This window comes from Dunckerocampus dactyliophorus, chromosome 3, assembly GCF_027744805.1.
Source record: "Dunckerocampus dactyliophorus isolate RoL2022-P2 chromosome 3, RoL_Ddac_1.1, whole genome shotgun sequence".
Classification (NCBI taxonomy): domain Eukaryota; kingdom Metazoa; phylum Chordata; class Actinopteri; order Syngnathiformes; family Syngnathidae; genus Dunckerocampus; species Dunckerocampus dactyliophorus.
Window position 1 is genome coordinate 12316319 of NC_072821.1, and position 21042 is coordinate 12337360.

The following is a 21042-nucleotide window of genomic DNA, read 5'->3' on the forward strand; positions in this document are numbered from 1 at the left end:
ATGCAAGACAGTATCAGTAAATGTTTATTCATAATACACAAACGAGAAGTCATGGAATACTTTGCTAGAAGAATCATTGTTGCTTTTGTGGTTGACATATTTGACAAATTTGAGGGTTTCCTTGTCTCTGTAGACCAGTGCGAGGGAATTATCTTCTGGATTGACCGTCAGCAGCTTTAAAGAGCAGAAAAAGATCATGACAAAGTATTGACAGCATTATGTGTGTAAAATGAATGTAATACTCGTTACGCTCACCTCCTCATCCTCTTCATTTGCAACATAACAAGTAAAGCCTCCACACTCCGACTGCCAACCTGACAAAAAAATATTCATCAGTCGTTTTCATCCACCCAGTTATTCTCTGGTGTCCTTCTTCCCTGCAATGCACTCCCAACTCCTCTTGATGATAACAGATATAATGCTCATGTTTGACTGACACTATTGGAGCTGTATTAATTTAATAAAATGTTTATCATTGTGATTGTAGTGTGCAGTTATGCCCTGTATCATACCGAGAGCTGTTTCTAATGCTGCTGTTGTCTTATTTGGGCACATGAGGGAGTCAAAATATTAGCTGGAGCTCTCAGTATGATGCAGTGCAGTACTACATCATGGTTTGCCAACCAAAACAAGGTTGTGGAACCTTGATAATGTACCCAAAGAACACATTAAAAATACATTCATTCTATTGCTGTGTCATTGGCAGGCTGACACAGTCTCCAACAACACGAGCAAATGAAAAGGGTAGCGCTTGCAGGAAGACTTTTTGTGTCCCTTTACTCAACGAAAAAGAACAATGCGAGGCCTTGCATGAATACATAAGCTGGGTGAACTGTGGTGGCGTATGTGTACTGGCGGTGCTACGCTATAACCGCCTTTTTTATATTGTAAAACAGGTTCAGGGCTTGCATTGACGATGAGTCAGTATTCAGTAGTGTGTGTTTTTGGCTGACAGTTTTTCTTGGCTTTCTCCACCTTCACATGATAGTACTATTAGATACTATGATGTTTGAATTACAGCCTTCCTGAGAGGGAATCAGTGTCTTATGTTCCCAGTGTCATTCTGTCAGTCCCTAATTGGAGTACATGACCACACATGAGAGCTGACATAAATACTCCTACTTTCCTTCTTTACCACTGCAGACACGTGCCTGCATTAGTGATACTAATGCTGCACAAATGCACTCCAAATGTGATTTGTTCTGAGTCCACAGTATCTCACAAAAGTGAGTACACGCAACACATTCAGGAAACATTTTTATTACAGTATACCTTCTCTAGGGACAATACTATAGAAATGAAACTTGGATATACTTAAGAGTAATCAGTGTACGGCCTGTATACCAGTAGGCGTTACCTGGATTTTTGTTATTCATTTGTTACAAAAGGTAGGACAAAAACCGAAACGTATCAAAACTAAGGGAATTTTTCCCAAATCCAATGAATCTGTTCTAGACACCCCCAAATGTATTTTTTTTTATACATTTTATAGAAAATTTTAGTTTTACATGTGAAATAATTATACATGATGAATAGATGGAACTTATTGTTGATGTGGACTTCCTGTACATCCAGGCGAGACTGAGTTTAATAGTGTTTCTCACCTTCTTTATCAAAGTGCTGGCACTTGCAACTATCTTTGACCCTATGGTGGGTTATTGAGCAGTCGCCCTCAAGAAAAAATGCACTGACAGTGAGTCAGCAAGGCATATTGTGCTCTGTTTGGGCACTCGATTTCACGGAACAATACTGTACAGGGAAAAAGGAGTATATGTTACGTATGAAAACGGAGGCAAAATTTTGGAAAAAAATTTCGACAAAAAATAATCATACAAAAACTGCGGTGTATGAAAATCGAGGTTTGACTGTACGGATTTACTATCCTTTGATAATGACTGAACACACAGCCATTATTGTCTAAATAGCTGGCCTCATAATCAAGTACCGAGACAATTGTATCTGCCTACTGGACCTCATGGCAGTTTTCCAACATGATTAGGAGCCCTAACACACCACCAAGATGACAAGTGCCTTGCTGTGGAGGCTGAAGGTGAAGGTGATGGAGTGGCCAAGTATGTCCCCAGACCTGAGTCCAGTTGAGCACCTGTGGGGCATCCTCAAGTGGAAGGAAGGTGTGGGAGATCACGGTGTCAAACATCTACCAGATCGGTGCTATCCATGTCCAAGAGGATTAATGCGGTGCTAGGTAATAATGGTGCTCACATTCAATATTGACACTTTGGACATGTTCATTGCGAGGTGTACTCGCTGGTGTTGCCCACTATTTAGACAATAATGGTTGCATGTTGCTTTATTTTTAGTGAAAAGTAGATCTATACTACTTTCCAAAGTGTGCGTTGACTACTACTAAGTTATATGCAAGTTTATTTGTGCATGCGTGTGTGTGTGTGTGCTGACTCACCTGCACAGCTGAAAGGCAAAATGAGGTCGAGTGCATATTCTGCTCGTGCTGCCTCGCCATCGTGCAGTAAAGTGTAGCTGCCGTGGGACCATCGTCGCAGCTCACCACAACACTGGGGTGTACTCGGCTCTGAGAAGGGAAACAGAAAAATATTTAGCAGAAAAACATAAATTCTGCAAACTTGTAATTATACACACCTTTGCTTTGAACTGCTGTTTCGTTTGAGGAGCCAGTGGCTTCTTCATCCTTTTTCTCTTCATTTTTATTTTCACCGTAACTGTCATCATCGTCGTCATCGTCATCATCATCAGCAGGGCACAGGTAATGCAACCGAAGGCCAGTAAAGTTGGAGAGGAGCAGGAAGAAGGCTTCTGAGCGAAGCAGCTCCCAACAAGCACTCACACACTGAGGCAGGGTGTCCACACAGGCTGCTTCATAGCATCTAAGTGCATAGAAATTGAATCATCACACACAGAAGAGAAATGATCTCTGTAAAGCATAGATCATCTGTGAAACAATCCCGACCTCTTATTGGCAGGACCTTTCCTCATCCACTGAATTTGCGCGAGCTGTAGGGCTTCACTCACCTGGCTGAATTTCTCCTCCTGATAACACAATCAAACACACAATCAGGAGGCGTAACGTACCAAAACTTGTACAATTTGGACTGACATTTTCTGAAAAAATATGCCCCAGAAGTCAAACCATCATCCTGTGTGAGGCCACGTGAGATGTCAGCAAACCTTGCGAGACTTTAGCTCAGTGAAAATCTAAAGGACTTGTGTCTTCAAAGGGTGAGTAGTTTTACTTTATTTCCTTTTGTTACGCAGTATTGAAATATTATTCAAAACATTCGCTGTACGGTTAACAATGGTTTTATGATGGTGATAATGTGAGCCTGGAACTAATCAACTTGCTTTGCATTGTTCAGAGGATCCCCGCACATCTGCAATTCACAATTCACAGCCCCGTAAATTTGCATAGTTTTGGTCCAAAATGTTTTATTTTTTCAAAAATAGGCAAATTTTCCTGCAGAAAACATCTCATTCACAAAAAGTCTGTAATAATTTATCAATTATTTTATAAATTGTAAAATCTTGTTTTTCATCAAGTGTTTAGATTTCGCACTTTGTTCGGCGGTACTTAAATGCACCATAGATGTGTGCCGTGAGACACAAACGTTTGTTCGGCTATGGAGGCACTAGCTTTGTCAATCAATCTGGCCCCAAGTAGTTATTGAAATTACAAAAGGCAAGCAGTGTGTATTATGTATACGCAGCGTCTCTAGCCTGCTAGCCTCTAGCTAGCCTGACGACCAGGCAAAAAGCGACACCGTGACTCTGATTCTATCTGTTCATATATCAACGTACATTTTCATTCATTAGTGGTCAACACCTATACATTCTACAGAACAAAAAAATATCTTTATTTATCACATGTACCGAATCTGCATCTTGGTCAGTGAGGCATCCATATGTAGACGACCCTGGGGGCCACGTTGGCGAAGTGTCTTGCCCAAGGACACAGCAGTGACTGCGATGGAGGAAGCTGGATTTTAATCCGGAAATGGACGACCCGCTCTACCTCCTAAGCCACGTTGTCCCATGTTCATACTTTAAATGCATTAAATAAGTGTGTGAGGCATATTTAGGGCTTAAACCTGGAATTGTCGTGAGTGAACAGTGGCAATTCAAGAGAGAAGGGGAGGGCTTGGGAACTGAATCTAATAATTGCAGCAGTCACTTTTATTGCAAATGTTGATCCGAAAATCAGAGCAGAAGGTTAACGTCAAGCTAGCAGAAGGGTTTGAAGGGGTGAGCCGTGTGTCAAAAATAGATATTTTTATGGGCTTCTCATTTAGGCATGGTTTTTCGCGATTCGGCCCAGGAATGTAACCCTCTCGTGAAAAGGGGGGATCTACTATTACGGAAAAAAAATTGTTTTAGTCCATTAAGTCCATTAAGTCCATCAACCAGCATCATGGAACAGGGTACTATCATTTAAAGCATAAAACACATTTACCCTGAGAAAAGCTTTAAGCTGGATTTCTGAATTGTCTTCAAACTCTCCTTGGATGTGCTCCTGGTGGGAAATATCCAAGTACAGTGGATTGATCCACTCTAGCAGCAGCGTCTCCTATTATGTGCATACAGAACAACAACCAGCGAGGAGTTCAATTAATGTGCACATATGACTAAAATACTCACGTCTTTTGGTATGTGTGGATTCCGTGTGATGGGAGGTTCTATGTGGCGAGGGGGACGTTCCAGTGATGTTCCATGAAACCAGCCGCTTAGCGATAGGCGACATTTGTCCTCCGACAAAACCTCAGACACCTGAACACATGCAAACATATCCACTCTTTTCCTCTTTGACAAAACAGAGGAAAAATGAAACTCTTACTTGATGAAAGGAGACTGGAGACACTTCAAAAAGTATGAGGGTGTTCCAAGAAGGCACAAGTGACTTGAAAACACTCTGTGGTTGGTAATGACCTGATCACATGAATTTGGTTACGAAACACACCAATTGTCGCGTCGCAAAATTAAAAGGGAAACTCACAATCTGTTGTGTAAAGGTCGAGGGATCCCCCATCGCTGCTATGCCATGGAGGCACGAGGTAGAGAATGAAAGCAAGACGCCTCCCCTCCAGTTCATCATCGTGACACAAAAGAACATCTGGAAAGTTGTTAGAAGTACACTGAAATAACACAAAGTGTCATTCAGCCGAAGGCTTCATAATGATGCTCACCTGTGTATTCATATTTGGCACAAGAAATATCCACAGTGGGCTCCAATTTGACCCCCAAAACTTCCTCAAGCCATAGCCGGAATTGTCCAAACAGTGCTGACCTGAAATTAGAGATGGATTGTGAATTCAGCTTTTTTTTTTTTTTATAAACCCCCACTAAACAGGCGTGTGATAAGGAAGCAGTTGTTTTGTGTCGGTAAGAGCTGCTGGAGGTCTCAGCAGAGAGGCAACTGCATCTACTGTTTGAACCTGACGTGACATTTTGTGGCAACATAAATAATAAACGAGCCAAAGAGGAAGCCTTCATTTTGCTTTTAATCATGGTTTGCATTCACCAGGGTAGATTGCTCCAGGAGGTGCACAGCACAAATACATACAGCATTTAAGATCCTAACAGATTATACGTGCAATTATCTAAATAAAACAATTACATTTTGTTGCTCTGATGATCTGCATGTGCCATATTGATTTAAAATGCTGTGGTGGTCTCCCGTATTTGTGGACTTTATTAAGGCAGCTATTTTCAGATGAATTTCTAGAAATTCAGTTAGGATGAATTGCACTGTATTACTATTAGTTTTGTATTCACTGTCTCGGCAACAAATTAAAAAATCAACAGAAGCATCCACTGTCTGGATTTTTTCGTAATGATGTGCATTATTGCTAGATTTGGGATTTTCACCTACAAATGAAATACACTAATTGGGTATCAAACGTAATCTTTGGCTCCCCCTGGTGGCCCTCGGAAACCATAAACGTGTCCAATGGTTTCCTCCTGACTGCTTTGAGATTTTAATCTGTCATAATAACACTGATGTTGGTCACAATCCAGAATCATGCAGGGACTGTCTCATCATTTGGGAAAGTCACAGGGAAGTGAATGACTGAACAAACCTCAAGTTTGTAACATAATCAAGGGTAATGACAGCCAGCTTTCAGATTGTTAGCTAGATACAGCGGTGTGAAGTGTGTGCCCCCTTCCTGATTTCTTATTTTGTCACAAAATAAGAAGATGAGTGTTTTCTTATTTTGATTTCTCTGTTTGTCACACGGGCCGCACCGTGGCTGAGTGGTGAGCATGTTGGCCACGCAGGCAGGAGATCGAGAAGACTTGGATTCTTGGGCATCTCTGTGTGGAGTTTGCATGTTCTCAGCGTGTGGTTTCCATCCATATTCCAATAACATGCATGTTAGGTTAATTGGCGACTCTAAATTGTCCATAGGTATGAATGTGTGTGTGAATGATTGTCTGTCTATATGTGCCCTGCGATTGGCTGGCGACCAGTCCAGGGTGTACACCGCCTCTCGCCTGGAGTCCGCTGGGATAGCACACCCAGCACACCCACGCGACCCTAATGAGGGTAAGCGGCATAGAAGCTGAACATTTTATGTTCAGTTGTGTTGTCACTGACTAATACTTAAATTTGTTTGATGATCTGAAACATTAAAGTCTGACAAACATGCAAAAAAAAAATCAGGAAGGGGGCAAACACTTTTTCACACCACTGGATACATTTTATGTCACTTATGCACATTTTCAGACCAAAGGGCTGTTTCTGTCTTACTAAACCAAAGAGATAAATACCAACTCACCTTAGCCCTGCGATGTGTGGCTCCGTTCTCTTACTCAAGTCATCAGACTATAGGTGGAAAGAACAAAAAATGATAAGACAACATAAACCAAAAGGAGAATGTTTGAAGTTACCTGTTTAAATTTGTATAGATCGTTGGATTTGGTGTGAAAGTTGAGTGTGAACAGTTCTCTCTGCAGGTTCACCAAAAAATGCTCACTGTGAATGAAGTTTTTAATGATACAATGAGGGAAAGGAAGGCAGTCCAACTCTAGATCACCTGCACAATAACAAAGATGATGGATGTTAATTACAGAAATATTTCATACTCAATTTGCAATTATGAACCACTTAGGCTATAATAGCCTACAGGTAATAAACACATTGTTAAATGAATATACCAACATGTTTAATAAAATGAGCATTACTACTTTTTGTAAAGATACAATTGATACGGCTCTTGTACGGCATCTCATTGGGTTGCCCAGGTGAACCCAGGGACAGGGTTCCTAGAGTTTTGACATTTCAAAATTCCATTACAGAGAATTGTATCATGGAAATCAATTGTGGAATTAATCATTTGTTTTCATTGTTCTGAAGAAAGAAGAACTTGAATTTACGTGTATCCCCTTTGCTGTCAATGTTAGCATTGCTACACTACACAAGCTAACTGGTTTATGTGTGGGGCTGTGTTGACTTCACGGACCGTGGGTATAGTGGGACTTCTGCGTCCACGCCTCCTTCAATGTCCTCCTCACGTTCTCGTCTCTAACGACAGGGCAAAGTTCTGCTGCTTCTTCGCAATTATTTGTCTTCTTTTTCTTCTTGTTTGACTCTATACACCCGCCCTGTTGCCTTTTCGATGTCATGGTGGAGTTTGTGGTCGCCTGAACTCGTTTTAAAATGTCCACATAGTGATTACGTCATAGGTCTTTTCGTCGCAGAGAAATGACGTCCGCGGATGTATTTTCTTATCTAAATAAAAGCTCGTTCATTTAAACGAATTTTAAAAGGATAGTTGACTGTTTAAGACAAGAAGTACGTGGAAACCTACATTTGCGAAAATATTGTTTGACCGACCAACCGCGCCAGTGATTTTAGTTAAGCTGTTATATAATATGCAATTCAATGTAAGTGATTATAAATCAGCCGTTTTGTCATGAAACATCTCATTTTAAATATTGAAATTAATTTGTGCCAAGACCAGATGTTCGTACACCCTTTTAGCATGGCTTTTCAGCATGGTTATGGGATTTGCAGTTAATAATTTGAATAAAAACTGAGAAAAGTATTGTAAAAAATGATCTTCAACTCAGAACAACTTAAGCAGCTTAAGAGAACTGATGTGATCATATGAAGGCTGTATTCACACAGAGCACTACAAAATGCATTTTATTGTCAGTGCAGTGTACCACAAATGTCCAACCGCCAATATGCTAATGTTCACAGGCAACACTCTCTTCCCACATTTCATAAAAACAAATTCAAATGAATGATTTTTTTTATTTAAAAAAGGGGAAAAAAAACAATACAGTTTAAAATAACAACAAACGCAATGTTATTGTTGGTTTAATCAAACCTTTTCAGAGAAGGCTTAAAATCAGAAGTGAACATAATGCAATATAAATGTGTACTACAAAAACCAGCAGTTTATCAAGATAAAAAAAAAACATTTGTTTTTCTGCCAACAGTATAACTGACTGTCCCTGTGGACTGTCAGTATATTCAGTACGGCACACATTTCTCTGTTGTGAAAGTGGAGCTGAAGATGAGTTTTTCTCCACTTATTTCTTTCATTAAGTTTCACTTCGACTGAGCTGCACTCACAGAGACAGCCAGATGAACTTCACTTAGTTGTAGATGAAGTTGAACCTGTAAAAGAAACGAACGACTCAAGTCAACAAAAATTCAGAAAACTTTCCAACTCTCAACTATAACAGCCATGCATATTTACATCGTACAAACTTGGATTGCACTGAAGTAATAAAACAAGAAAATGCCATATAATTTAAGTGAGCTCTAAAGCAATTATATTTGCTCAACTTGCATTAACCGAGGTCCCAATAATCCCCCAAAACATTACCGGCTAAGTAGCTGCGGTAGACTGGAAATGATTGGTCCATATCCAGGAGCGTTGTCATACAGTTCGAACAATGGAGCTGCCACCAGTTTGTAATTTTTCGGAACAGCAAACAATGCTGTAAAAATGAATTTTAAAAAGCGTCATATTTCCATTTATGATTTGTCATGAAGTCAAATTCAAGGCAAAAACAAAGCCACATGATGATGTAATTACCTTTTTCCTGTAACTGCACCAGGAAAAGCTTTTTATGCTCCTTAGGTTTGGTAATGTGAGCTGGAATATAAGGATACTGCAAAACAAAAAGGACAGGGCATGGAAACGCAACTCATTTTGCCACCAGTAGAAATGTCACATGATCACTTATTTGGGATTTTCTGACAAAGAACATAATTCCTCACTCACTAGAGACTCACTTTTGGACTAAGTCACAAACTACTACATTTAATCTAGTGGATAGGATGTACAAACCTGTGGAGGCTCAAAGTTAGGACGCCACCAGTTGCCAATACTGTCGTCAATTACCCAGTCCTGTTTCACTCCATCCTGCCGTCCGAGAATCTAACATGCACATAAATAACAATATAAATCCTGCAATCAATGCAGACAAAACAGCAGCAATAGAAGCTTCAACCATGCCAACTGCGATACCTCTGTCATCAGGCGCTTCAAACCCTCCACCTCATCTTCTCCAGGACTCAACTCACCACCGGGCCTGCAGGAGAGAAACAAAACATGAGACAACGCCTCAGGGTGACTCCTCTGAACATGAAATTCTCACAGTTTGAAGAAAGTGGTGCCCAGCTGCAGAAGTAAGACATGTGGCAGCCTGTGCTCATGGACAATAAGGACGCCCTCCACTGTCCTCCTCATTCCCATCTTGTCAAACTCATCACGCATTCGTTGGAACCTGGCCGCCACAGAGCTGTCCTTCTCATACAGGGGCTCCTTGGTCCCAAACGTGTAGTTGGTGAGAGGGTATCTGCAAAGAGAAATTCTCAGCTCAGCTTTCATTGAATCGGTTCCCATCACAGGCCACCAGAGTGAGTCTAACAGTTTTTCCAATGTGTGCTCTCAAGACCCACATGTCAGAGAAACTACGTTCTCTTACTGTGACATAATTCTTATGACTGTAGTGATGTATTGTTTCTAATACTTGAGTGATCATTTGTATAAGTGAGAATTACTAGACACAACCCTCTCTATGACAACTGCAAAGTACAAAAATAAACATAGTATAATATATAAGTAATGAGTACTGACCTTTATTATCATTATCAAACAAAATCTTTGACAGAGCTTTTAATTGGCTCTCACTGCAACAGAGGACTGGACTCCCCATTTGAAACGATCTACTATTTAAAGTAAATCGTTGAAGGTCAGAATGTGGACATATCGAATTAACTTTAAATGGTACAATCAAAAACTAAACACATCAATCACTCGACAATTACATTCAAAATGCCGAGCAAACAATATACGGCGTGGTACGGCTCGATACCCATGGGAATACTTGATATGAACATGGTACGCATTTAGTATCAGCTTTAAATGAATTAATGTATCCCACACACAGAAAGACAGACTCACAGGTTGATGGTCCTCTCCAGGGTGAGAGGCTTCGCCGGGCCAGTCATGTATTTGCTTCCAAACTGAGCGCCAGCACCGCGCGGCCAACCTGTGCTTGAGCGACTGGGAGGCACAACAGACATCTCTTATAAGCGCACAGTGAGATTAAATCTCCCCGCGGATGTAATTAAATCCAAATCTGCTTTATATCTCGCCGAATAATCAAAATAGCAACGCAAATAGAAAAGACTACAATGGCGAGAACACAACAAGCAATCGACCGTCGTTTCCCTCGTCCCTCCACTTCCGGGTGAAATACTATTTTCTAATGGGTACTTCCGCTAGCGACACCTGCTGGTTGGAATGATTAACACAATTGATAAAGCTCGTCAGGTGAGTTATTTTTGCGCGTCGCCTTAAATATTGTGCATGTTATCATCCAAGTATGAAACAAAATGGAATGCTGTTTCATCAGAACCACCATGTTCTTTTATGTTCTTTTTCCTCAGTTGGCCTTATAAGGTGTCATATTTTTCGCCTTGAGTCTCATCATGGCGCATAAAATGTTATTCTTTGAGCACTGAAACTTGTTGCATACACATCACGCACACATGTTACCCATTTACCTTTGTGAATAAATAGGATGCGGTCCGTTTTTCTGACCATTTTTTAATTTTACACGAGCCTGTAGCCACTTTTATGCCTGTTGACAAAGACTTTTTGGCTAACAGCAGATGGCGTATTGCTAGTCCAGTCCCAGGCTGGGTCTCAATTTGCGCATTTGCGTACATAAACTTTAGTCTTCTGAGTGCATACGTGCGTTCACACTGAGAAGTATGGCAAAATGGAGTGCGCTGTCAGTACCTGAGTGTTGCCCTCCAAGGGCCAAAAATGGTGAGCATATGCTGGACACTTACACCCTCAGTGTTCGCCATCTTGACCTCTTAGCGAAACAGGAGGGACTAACTCAAGTGGTGACCACTCACCCTTCCAAAGGAGAAAATAAGAAGCGGGTAAATACCGCAATTGGTTAGCGTTCAACGACATAACTGATTTGGGACAATACTAGTATCAAAATCTGTGCACTCAGGAACACTGTGTGCAGAGTATACTTGGATGTATTTGATATAAGACACAGCCCCATAGTTATGCTGTGTCTTTTACTCCAACTACAGTTACAACAAAGTGCGACCTCAGCAGATTTTTAACTTTTTTTTTTATTTTATTTTATTTATTCTTATTCTGTACTGTTCCTTTCTCCTTTTTTCCCACTTTCAAATTCACCCTGCAGGCTTGACTGAATCTCCTAGTGGGCCGTTTTTGGCCCACGAGCCGTACATCTGACACCCCTAGCTTAAGCAAAAACCTATGAGACCATGGGACAGTTTTGATTTAGGTAGCCAGCAATTTTGTCAGATAAATGTCAGCTTGTCCCCCATCAGAGACTTTTCTCGGTGGCTACAGAGGAAATACATGAATTGTATCCAAATCATTTCAGTGACCAGTCAAGGGTGTTCAGTGCCTCGCACAGCTGGGATAGGCTCCAGCTCACCCATGACCAGAATGAGGACATGTATGAATGGATAGTTTTGTATCTCTCTCCAGCTGTTGTCTTAAGAAGATACCCAGTAAAATACGCATGCATAGGGTAATGAGTACAATATGCAATAGTTCCCAAACACTATATTACTGTAAATTGAATTGAAGTAATATTTCCGCTCTAAATCAAATATTATTTTCCATGTCTCATATTGTTTTCATGTTGCCTCGTGTGACCTGAGCGTCTCCTAACTGTGACCACTAAAATAGGGCAACTTTTATGTTTATTAGTGAACATAATACAGTACACTCATACAAAATTATATAAGTGTACCATTTCAATGAAAGTCTGACTGAACCTCATTCTTGAACTTTGAAAGGCAAGTTTCAGTGAATCTTATGATCTTTGTTTCCATGGCTTTGAACCACATCATGTGGTTTGTCACCGTATGTTTTTTTGAATGTGCCATTCAACACCATTATGGAGCATGCATGTACTGTGCTGTATATCTATAACACTAAAATAGATCAGGTCACAGAACCAATTCATATTTTTCATTGAGAAAAGTTCACTCGTTAAACAAAAGCACCTCACTAACTCAATTCAATAATCCATTTAATAGTCATATCTATTTTCTCTTATCCATCTATTGTAAACATGGTGTCTTTAAAACACAGTATTTTTCTTATGGTACATAATCATACGTGCAATGCAAAATTCAAACACAAGTTTAAAAAAAGGACAAAGACACTGCTGGAATTGTTGATTACATCACACCAAGGGGATCTCAGTTCTTTGGTCCAGTGGCCCACCGTGTGTGTGGTGTGCTGCTGTTGTGTTGGTGGTCCCTGTATAGGAAGTGCCATGGATCATTTAACCTTTACCCTTTACTGTGGCCTAACCTGCCTACTTCACAGTAGTTGGTCCCAAATTAAGCAATTCCATATATATTCTTTTTAATTACTTTCCATCCACAGACTTTGTTTCTTCTGGGTTTAGGCGCTCCTTTTCCAATTCAGGTTCAGTCGCCACCACTTCAGTTGCCACCGCGATATCTTCAGCTTTCACACTTGCCTCTTGCACTTCTTTCTTTGTCACATCACTGTTTTCTTGAGTTGCTTTCTCCTTACAAGGCTCACTCTCTTCTGCATCATCCGTGACTACCTTGCCTTCAGTTTGTTTGCTCTTTTGCTCCACGTCTGTTAATGGGAGAGAAAATATACTGATGTCAAACCAAAACAAAGAATGCATGAATTAGATCACACCTCCAAGTCATACTTACCTATGTCCTTAAACGTCGGACTTGATCTTTCATCAATATTTGCCTGTAAATCTTGTCCTGGACTATCATGGGTGAGTGCTGGAGTGGTTAAACTGGAGTCATCAGAAGCAAGGAGGCAGGTAATAACTGAGCTGGTCTTCTTATAGGAAAGTGGGTCAGTCGTGAGCGGGGAGGTAATTGCATCTGTGGTCGTTACACCTGCGTTACTTGTGGTAGTGGAGATGGAGTCTGTGATGTTGATTTTGCTGGATGGGGAGTGGGGGACAATGGAGGAAGAAGAGTCGATGCAGTCAGTAGATGTTGTGGTGGTAATGGAGTTGGTGCTGGCAGGAGGAAGGGTGGAGGGGCTGGTAATGGGGGTATCAGATGTGGGAGGAGTTGAGCTCTGGGCCACACATGTGCTTTTAGTGCTTTTTGACGATATCGGGCTTGTAGGGGGGACTGAAATTAAGTCATCACTAGCTACAGTAACAGAACTGGTGGTGGTTGCAGCATCAGGTTTGACATCTGCTACCTGGATAGTCGTTGCTGCAGTGGCGATGACAGTAATGGCTTCATCACCAACTGAAACTGTGCCATTTGACTCTGGTCTTGCCGGCTTTACTGACACATCTGTTGATTTTGCCAGGCTTTCACTGCGATTATCATAAACGTTTTCCAAGATGGTTACGGAAGTTGTCGAGTCGGAAGTGGCAGAGAAGCTCGGAGTAATAGACTCCAAGCAAGTGGAAGTACTAGGGACAGGGGTGGAGGGTTCTGTAAGAGTTGTTGGGAAACTAGAGGAGGATGGTTCTGTGCTAACAGGCTCAGCTTTCGACTCAGAAGGTTTGCCATCTTGATCTGTACCTTTTGTGGGTGTTGCATCAGTGTTAACAGTAGGTAAGTCAGAGTCGGATGTTACAGTACAAGAAGAGGAAATAGGAGCATTGGTCGAGTCAGAGGTGACGTTTGTGGTTACAGCAGGAGTAGCGGGGCCAGATGGAGCAGCAGTTGGACTCTTTATGTTAGTGGGTGTGCTTGTTTCCCCTTCTTCTATTTGGACCAGCTCATTCTCAGGCGTGTTGCGGCCAGATGTGGGCTTGATGACTGGCTTTGGAAGCAATGGTGGCTTTCCAGCTGACTCATGTGCTGACATGCTTGGTCGAATTTGATGCCTCGTATCTGATGAGTAAAAGGTCAAGTATATTTATTCCGATTTACATATGCATACAGTACTGTGCAAAAGTCTTAGGCCACCATTAGAATTGTTGTTTTAGTAATGTTATATTGACCATAGAGAAATGTTCCCGAGTGTCTGAACATTCATACAAACGACCTGCGCATCGACCTCTGTGAGCGCCATCAGACGTGCACACTTGTAATATAAATACATTTTCTTGATGAACTATGGGAAAAATTAATGATCAGCAAATTTTTCTGAATGTTCTGAACACCTGTTTCAATGCCATTGTGAGTTGTGCCATAGTGCAGATCTGTGCAGTTGTAGTTCAACTTCCCATAGCTCCGATGTTCCCAAAGTGGGGTGCGCGTACTCCTAAGGGTATGCAGATTGCCGTAGGGGGCCCGTCAATAAAAATTAAAAAGGGCTTGACTACATTAGCGTTGAACACTGAGATTTACATAATGCGCTCGAACTCCTCAGTGCAGAAGAAAGGTGACAGCATGAAGTTGTTCATTGTACTATGTGCGTTAGATGAACAATTACGTAACTTTGACTGTGACATTGTGCATTAAAAGTGTTAAAAGGGATAGTTCTGACTTTTTGGCATGAAGTTGTATGACGTCCCCATCAGCAGTGTAGTTCACCAACAGCGACCCACCCCCCACTTGGTCTCCTAAGTCCAGTTCTGGTTGGATTTCAGTGATGAAGAACGTAGTTCCAGGTAGTCGCTGGGGTTTCACAAGTAAGGGGTTTGGCTTCTCAAAGCAATATGTGTTCAAAAGAGTAATACATTTGCATCACAAAAATGCCTACTTTAAAAAAGTCCGACCTCACAAATCGCTCTGCGTTGTATTTGTCTCCCGACGTATCCCTACGCACTGTTGCCTCTCCATTTTTGTGTATGTGACGAAGACGCTTGCATCTACTTCCGCGACGGAGTGTCGCAGCCATCTTGATGCGTGTGCGTTCCACAGCGGAAGAAGATGCAAGCATCTCTGTCACATACACAAGAATGGAGAGGCAACTATGCGCTGGGATGCAGGCAAGTATATTATGCTTCATTAGTGCTTGGTGTCTCAACTATCAGTTTCACGCAACCGACAGAATTCTGATCAATTAATCCATCATTATACCCGCCCTAATATCTGTGCCTTTACGAAGATCCCCAGCAAAATGGAATGATTTCTTCCTTGCCTAATCCTGCAAACTACATGTTTTACTATGTCTAAATGACTGTTATAGAAACCTTAAGAGGTACTGGTGGCCTAAGACTTTTGTGTAGTACTGTACTGTATGTGAAAGTAATCGGTGTATTTTACCTGATGATGCTGACATAGTTCTGTGTTTTGTGAAAGTCGGTGTTGGCTCAGCTTTACTGTCAATAATGGTGCCTGAGAGAAAAAAATATATAGAACAATTTAGCTAAAAGTAAAGATTCCAAGATTAATATGCATACATACCAGTAATGTGCGGTCAGGGGAGGAAGTTGAGGCCTCACCCATCATAATGGAAAAAAAAACACCCCAAAAAACTAGGGATGCTATGATCGATTGGCCACCGATCAATATCAGCCGATTTCCGTGAAAAAGTACGTGATCGGCATATGTCAATAAATGCCTTTCAACGGCGATCACAAAAGTCGCCTTTGGCTCGTACTATAGTATTGCAGCATGCAGCCTGTAAAGATGGTCCCCACCCACTTTCCGTCACACTGCTTTGCCGTGCCAAACCAAAAACAAACATGTCTGCAGTGAGGAACTTACCTGCTGTTTGTGAGAGTGATATAAATTATATATATCATATATAAATTCTAATATATATTATAATATATTATATAAACCCCTTCAAACTATGTACTCTCACATCCAAACTCTTCTTAAAGGAGGCGTCTCATCCTCTGTAAGTTTCACGAGTGATATATGTTCTCTTGAAAAAGTAAGTCAAATATGCTTTTGTCGAAATGAAGGTGATTTTATGGTTCTGTTTTTCATATCATATAGCCAATAGCAGGGGTGCAACCAGGAATTCTGGTTAATTATTTTTATTTTTTTAATAATTACCGTACCGTACCGTGCATAACCGCACCCGTGTACTAACCGCACCCCCATTTTCAGGCTCACGGCGGGAAAAAAAAAAATTTAGTTCATAAATGCTTGCCAACTCTTTCATCTCAAATCAACATGCGTAAAGGTACTAAGCAATTTCAAAAAGAAGAATAAAGGAGAAATCTGAACTTCGGCATCTAAATCTTTAATATTATGGCTAAGCACAGATTATTATTATTATTATTGTTATTAATAATAATAATAATAAATCAAAATAAAGACATTTGCAATTTTCAGAGATGTTTTGATACCTTATCTTTCACTGCTTCTCTTTGTCAGTGTATATAGAGATTGTTGTGTGATTGTGTGAAAATACAGACAGCCGTCAGATAAGTTAGTTGCATACACAAGCATTTTCAGCAACTGTACAGCAGAGGGCGGTAAAGTCAAAGCAACTGTCTGACCCACAGACGGCTATCTAAAATGGGCTTCTCCTCAATTTCTGCGTCTGGTCACAGACCTGTCATCGTGTATAAACCACACCCCGATTTTTTACCAGTGGAAAAAAAGTGCGGTTTATACACGGTGCTTTACGGTACCTATTTTTTGGGTCCCCTGGCAGTCACGGGACTTTGGAATTGTCCTAACTTTCCGCCCTTATACGGCACCACGGGCAAATAGCACTCATCATAAATAAATGTAAACATTTACACTTAATCTATGTGATCTGCATCGGCAGCATAAAACCCTGAAAAAAACAATGACATTCACGTGTGTCCATTGAACTGTGTTATAAATGTATATTCTCTATGATTTCACTATGTATTTTACATTTTTTTAAGTAAAAATCACTGAATTTACACATTTCCTGATCAAATTGCTAGGTTGCAACCACATGACCTAGAGACAGTCCGCCTCACTTCTGGTTTTGAAACAGGGGGCAAACTTTTTAATGTAGCCTCCCTTTAGTTACCACCGGACAGATGTTGGACTTTAGGTGATGTTATAAAGGTTTACAGCCTAATATACAAGCCAGATATCATAAAAAATAGCTGAATGTGATGTGTGGATGCATACACTCGCTCAAAGAAAACTGCACTTTAAAAAAAAAATTGCCCATCATCCACAATACAAGATGTGAGACATGTACACACGTCTTTCTCTTTTTTGTTACCCCCTTAATGAGCAACCTGTATTAATATTAAAAAAACTCCAAAGGAGTCAGTGCCTCACCAGCCATGAACCTTACCACACATCACTGGTATATACACATACTGTACATATATATATATAGATTGTATATACTGTATTTGTGGGTGTGATTAATTCATACTTTTGCAGGTAGATAAATTGACATACCTTCAGATTCTGCCTTTTTCATCTCTCTCTCTGGATTCTATATGAATGAAAGAGAATATATGATCTGTTTGAGAGTATAGTAGCAACTAGTATCTACTTTAGAGATCCATAATTTTAAAGACACAAACACACACCTGTGTCTCTTCTGGCTGAGCTTTGGAAACTCCAATACGCTGAAGCATAAGATGAAGTTTCTGTTCAAAGCTGTGTTGTCCTTCAAGTTGTTTCTGAAATCGTGAGCAATTATTTTTAAAGGTATCTCAGGATCAGAGGGCTGAGAACATGTATGCTCTGTAATTGTGTGTGCACTCACCTTTCTGGCATTGGCGGTCCCTGCTGCTGAACCAGACAGTAAAATAAGAGACTGGGATTTCCCTTCTCTGAGAGCACGGCGTGGTGGCGCCACTTCTCCCCTCAGTGGCGGCGCATCCGAGGCGAGTGTTTCCTGCACAGCTAACTCTCCGGTGATACTACTGGGTTGCTCTTTCCCTTTCTCCTTTTCATTCTCCTTGTCGTGTTCTTTGACTCTGTCCTTATCTTTTTCTTTCTCGGCTCTGGCCGCCTCCCTAAGAGGACGAATGAGATCAGCGATGGAAGCCTTCTTGGGTCGGCCCTCATGGCCAGGCTCTGATTTCACACCTCGTCTCTTTCTGAGGGTAAAGAAATCCCCAAGCTTCCTCCTGAGTGTTTTTGTGGGGGGTGGGCAGGGGATTGAGGTGGCAGGAACCACTTCGTCCACTGTGATGGACTCCTCGTGTAATGGTTCCTCATCTTGCTTTTTCCTATGCACAGGGTTCAGTTGTATCAAATCAACGTGTAGCATACTGCACTATGCAAAAGTCTTAGGCCACCGCTAGCTTTGTTGCTTCATGACCTTTTTCACATTTTGACATATTAAAAGAAAATACTGTAGTAGGATTGACATAGTTGGATTGCTCTAATTGCTCAAAAATTACAAAAGTCATTTTCATCGAGGGGTGGTACATGGGCCAAGGAATAACACATTGAAATTTGGTGATGATGTGTGTAAAGGTGTTCACGCAGTCTAAGTCGCCGTGGCATGAATTAAACCATCCACCCACCGGAATTACAATAACACCACCTGTTTGTTCCTCATCCTCCTTGAACTAGGAAGTAGCCCTCTAACTACTAAACCCAAATACAGCTTCCAGAGTTTCCTTTGTGTAGGCTTGTACTCTACTGAGTAACATTCTGGTTGTAGAAGAGGAAGAAGAAGCGTGAATAATCTGTCATTATATAATTACTGAAACAACAAATCTTGTGTTGGCACATACACTTTTGCACAGTATTATGTATGAATAAGCTAGTTAAGTTCTTTCACTCTTTTTTTAACCTCACACATTATATTATCTATATACAGTGGCGTGATAAGCGGCCAGGGGAGGCAGGTGAGGCACTATGATAACATAAAATAAATAAATAAATAAAAATAAATAAAAACACGTTCACTGATCTGTGTACTAAATGCATATTCTGTGCGATCATTTTTAACATTTTCTGAAAGAAAAAAAATTGAAAAATGATTGCTTGCAGGTGAAATAGCAGCAATCTAAGCTTCACCTATGGTTTGAATGTGCAATCCTTCCAGCCATGAACCTAACCCCACGTCACTGACACAGTATCAAAGGAGAAGAGCCACTTTTGGAAACCTTAGCACGTTTCCACCGACATTACCTGATTAAAAGAACAACTCAACGCCAAACTTACCCCGATAAAAGTACCCAATAGCAGGGTAGGACTTATATGGAATTATTTTACCAGGGTAAATAGGTCATTGGTAATAAAAATTCCTGAAAATGGTGGAATTAGTAGAAAATTGGCTTTTAGCAACTGTAACTGTTGATACTCACTCCATCTCAGCAGGAAGAACTTTCTTGGTAAAGAACTCCTCCACTCCTTCATCAACACGCCCGATGAGCTCAAGGACTTCATTTTCACTCTCAATTATTGTCTCCTATCATTTGTACAAGATACAAATATGCATAACATCATTTTGCTGAAAATCTCAAAATGTAACTTCAAATTATGTAACACTGACCTCTATAAAACCCACACAGCCGTTCACTAGTGTCTCTATAGGTGTATTTTGGCTTCAGTCTTTTGCTACAAACCAGCCTCCTGAGAGGCAGTTGCTCAGTAACATACAATGGGAGGGGGCGAGGGGGCATGGATTTTACATTCAAGATCTCTCGTTTTTCCAGTGTGGATAATTCATTATCAATATAGCAGTTATATACATTGAAACATCCTGATCAGATTAACATCTATGCTCATATATACAGTGTAGCTATAAAAGCAGGGACAGTTTGCAGCAGAGCACAAATTTAGCAGAAGTCACTGCGACTTGATACCCAGTCAGGGGAATTGCTTGGATTTTGTGTCCCTGGCCACTGGCTCTAAGGGAGTGACAGGATGTCTACAGCCAGAGAGCTATGTGACAACACGATGAGCCATGAAGAAAAAGGGAGATGATGCACATTTTCTTATACACAATAATGTGAAAAAAGGAAGGCTGCAGGCTTTTTTTCAGTGTGAGCACAGAGAAAAAGGGAGATCCAAGCCAAACTACCATCTGCAATCCTATTCAGGCAATCACGCTCTAGCAAATCACAGCAAATGCCATTTGTGGTTTCTTCACACAGCTAGTTACCGGCACAATGGCACTGGCTTATTCAAGCAGGGAGCAGGCATCTTTGCAGCTCTCCCCCTCTAACCGTCCCTTCCCTTCCCCCTGCCTCTCCCCTCTGCACCCTATTACGTCTCCTCTCTCCCTTCCATTTTCTCTCCACACACACACACACACACACACACACACACACTACCTTCCCTTCATGCTCTGATATCATATTTGACTGTACCTGCGGTCTGCTGGGACGATAGTTGAGTTTTTGCCGGTGAGGTCTTGGTCTGCTCTGGGTGTAGTGCCTGAGAGCTGGTCCGCCCAATGGCAACTCCATTGGGGAGACACGGCACTCTGTTGCCGTGGAGCTCTGTTGCCTTGGCTCTGTTGCTGAGGCACCGTTGCTAAGAGCACAAGCACCAGCAGTATGTAATGCTTTTGCTGAGGTGGGAGGGGCCAGCCTCAGCGAGACTGACAGATATGACAACAGAGCCTCGCCTTCTTCTGCCCCCTCCCCTTAGAGAGGAAACTGATGAGAAAATAATGTGGACATTTGTTTTAAGGACATCTATGACAGTGGACATGAGTGGACTTCAGTAACCATAAGTGAATAGGACAA

General features: G+C 41.2%; 3 protein-coding genes across 4 annotated transcripts; all 3 read right to left on the minus strand.

Moving 5' to 3' along the window:
• Positions 1-22: 22 nt before the first annotated feature.
• Positions 23-7659, minus strand: ogfod1 (2-oxoglutarate and iron-dependent oxygenase domain containing 1). Of its 2 annotated transcripts, XM_054770783.1 has the most exons (13): positions 7452-7659; positions 6880-7025; positions 6768-6814; positions 5175-5275; positions 4985-5101; positions 4826-4917; positions 4630-4758; positions 4445-4558; positions 2948-3027; positions 2620-2864; positions 2423-2551; positions 256-314; positions 23-174 (listed from the first exon to the last, which is right to left on the minus strand). In XM_054770783.1, the coding sequence occupies exons 1-13, from the start codon at positions 7612-7614 to the stop codon at positions 25-27; spliced, it is 1572 nt and encodes a 523-aa protein (XP_054626758.1). In that variant the 5' UTR covers positions 7615-7659; the 3' UTR covers positions 23-24. The 2 variants fall into 2 exon arrangements, with proteins under 2 accessions (XP_054626758.1, XP_054626759.1); XM_054770784.1 differs by lacking the exon at positions 4445-4558.
• A 473-nt stretch (positions 7660-8132) lies between these two features.
• On the minus strand, positions 8133-10698 carry nudt21 (nudix hydrolase 21). Its single transcript, XM_054770894.1, has 7 exons — positions 10416-10698; positions 9607-9807; positions 9477-9540; positions 9297-9386; positions 9042-9117; positions 8829-8943; positions 8133-8617 (listed from the first exon to the last, which is right to left on the minus strand). The coding sequence occupies exons 1-7, from the start codon at positions 10535-10537 to the stop codon at positions 8596-8598; spliced, it is 690 nt and encodes a 229-aa protein (XP_054626869.1). The 5' UTR covers positions 10538-10698; the 3' UTR covers positions 8133-8595.
• A 1834-nt stretch (positions 10699-12532) lies between these two features.
• On the minus strand, positions 12533-20881 carry LOC129178505 (mucin-2-like). The gene is made up of 8 exons (XM_054770792.1): positions 20662-20881; positions 19654-19757; positions 18096-18564; positions 17917-18009; positions 17783-17819; positions 15698-15769; positions 13217-14377; positions 12533-13133 (listed from the first exon to the last, which is right to left on the minus strand). Exons 1-8 carry the CDS (start codon positions 20758-20760, stop codon positions 12895-12897), a joined length of 2274 nt encoding a protein of 757 aa, XP_054626767.1. The 5' UTR covers positions 20761-20881; the 3' UTR covers positions 12533-12894.
• Between the last annotated feature and the right edge of the window lie 161 nt (positions 20882-21042).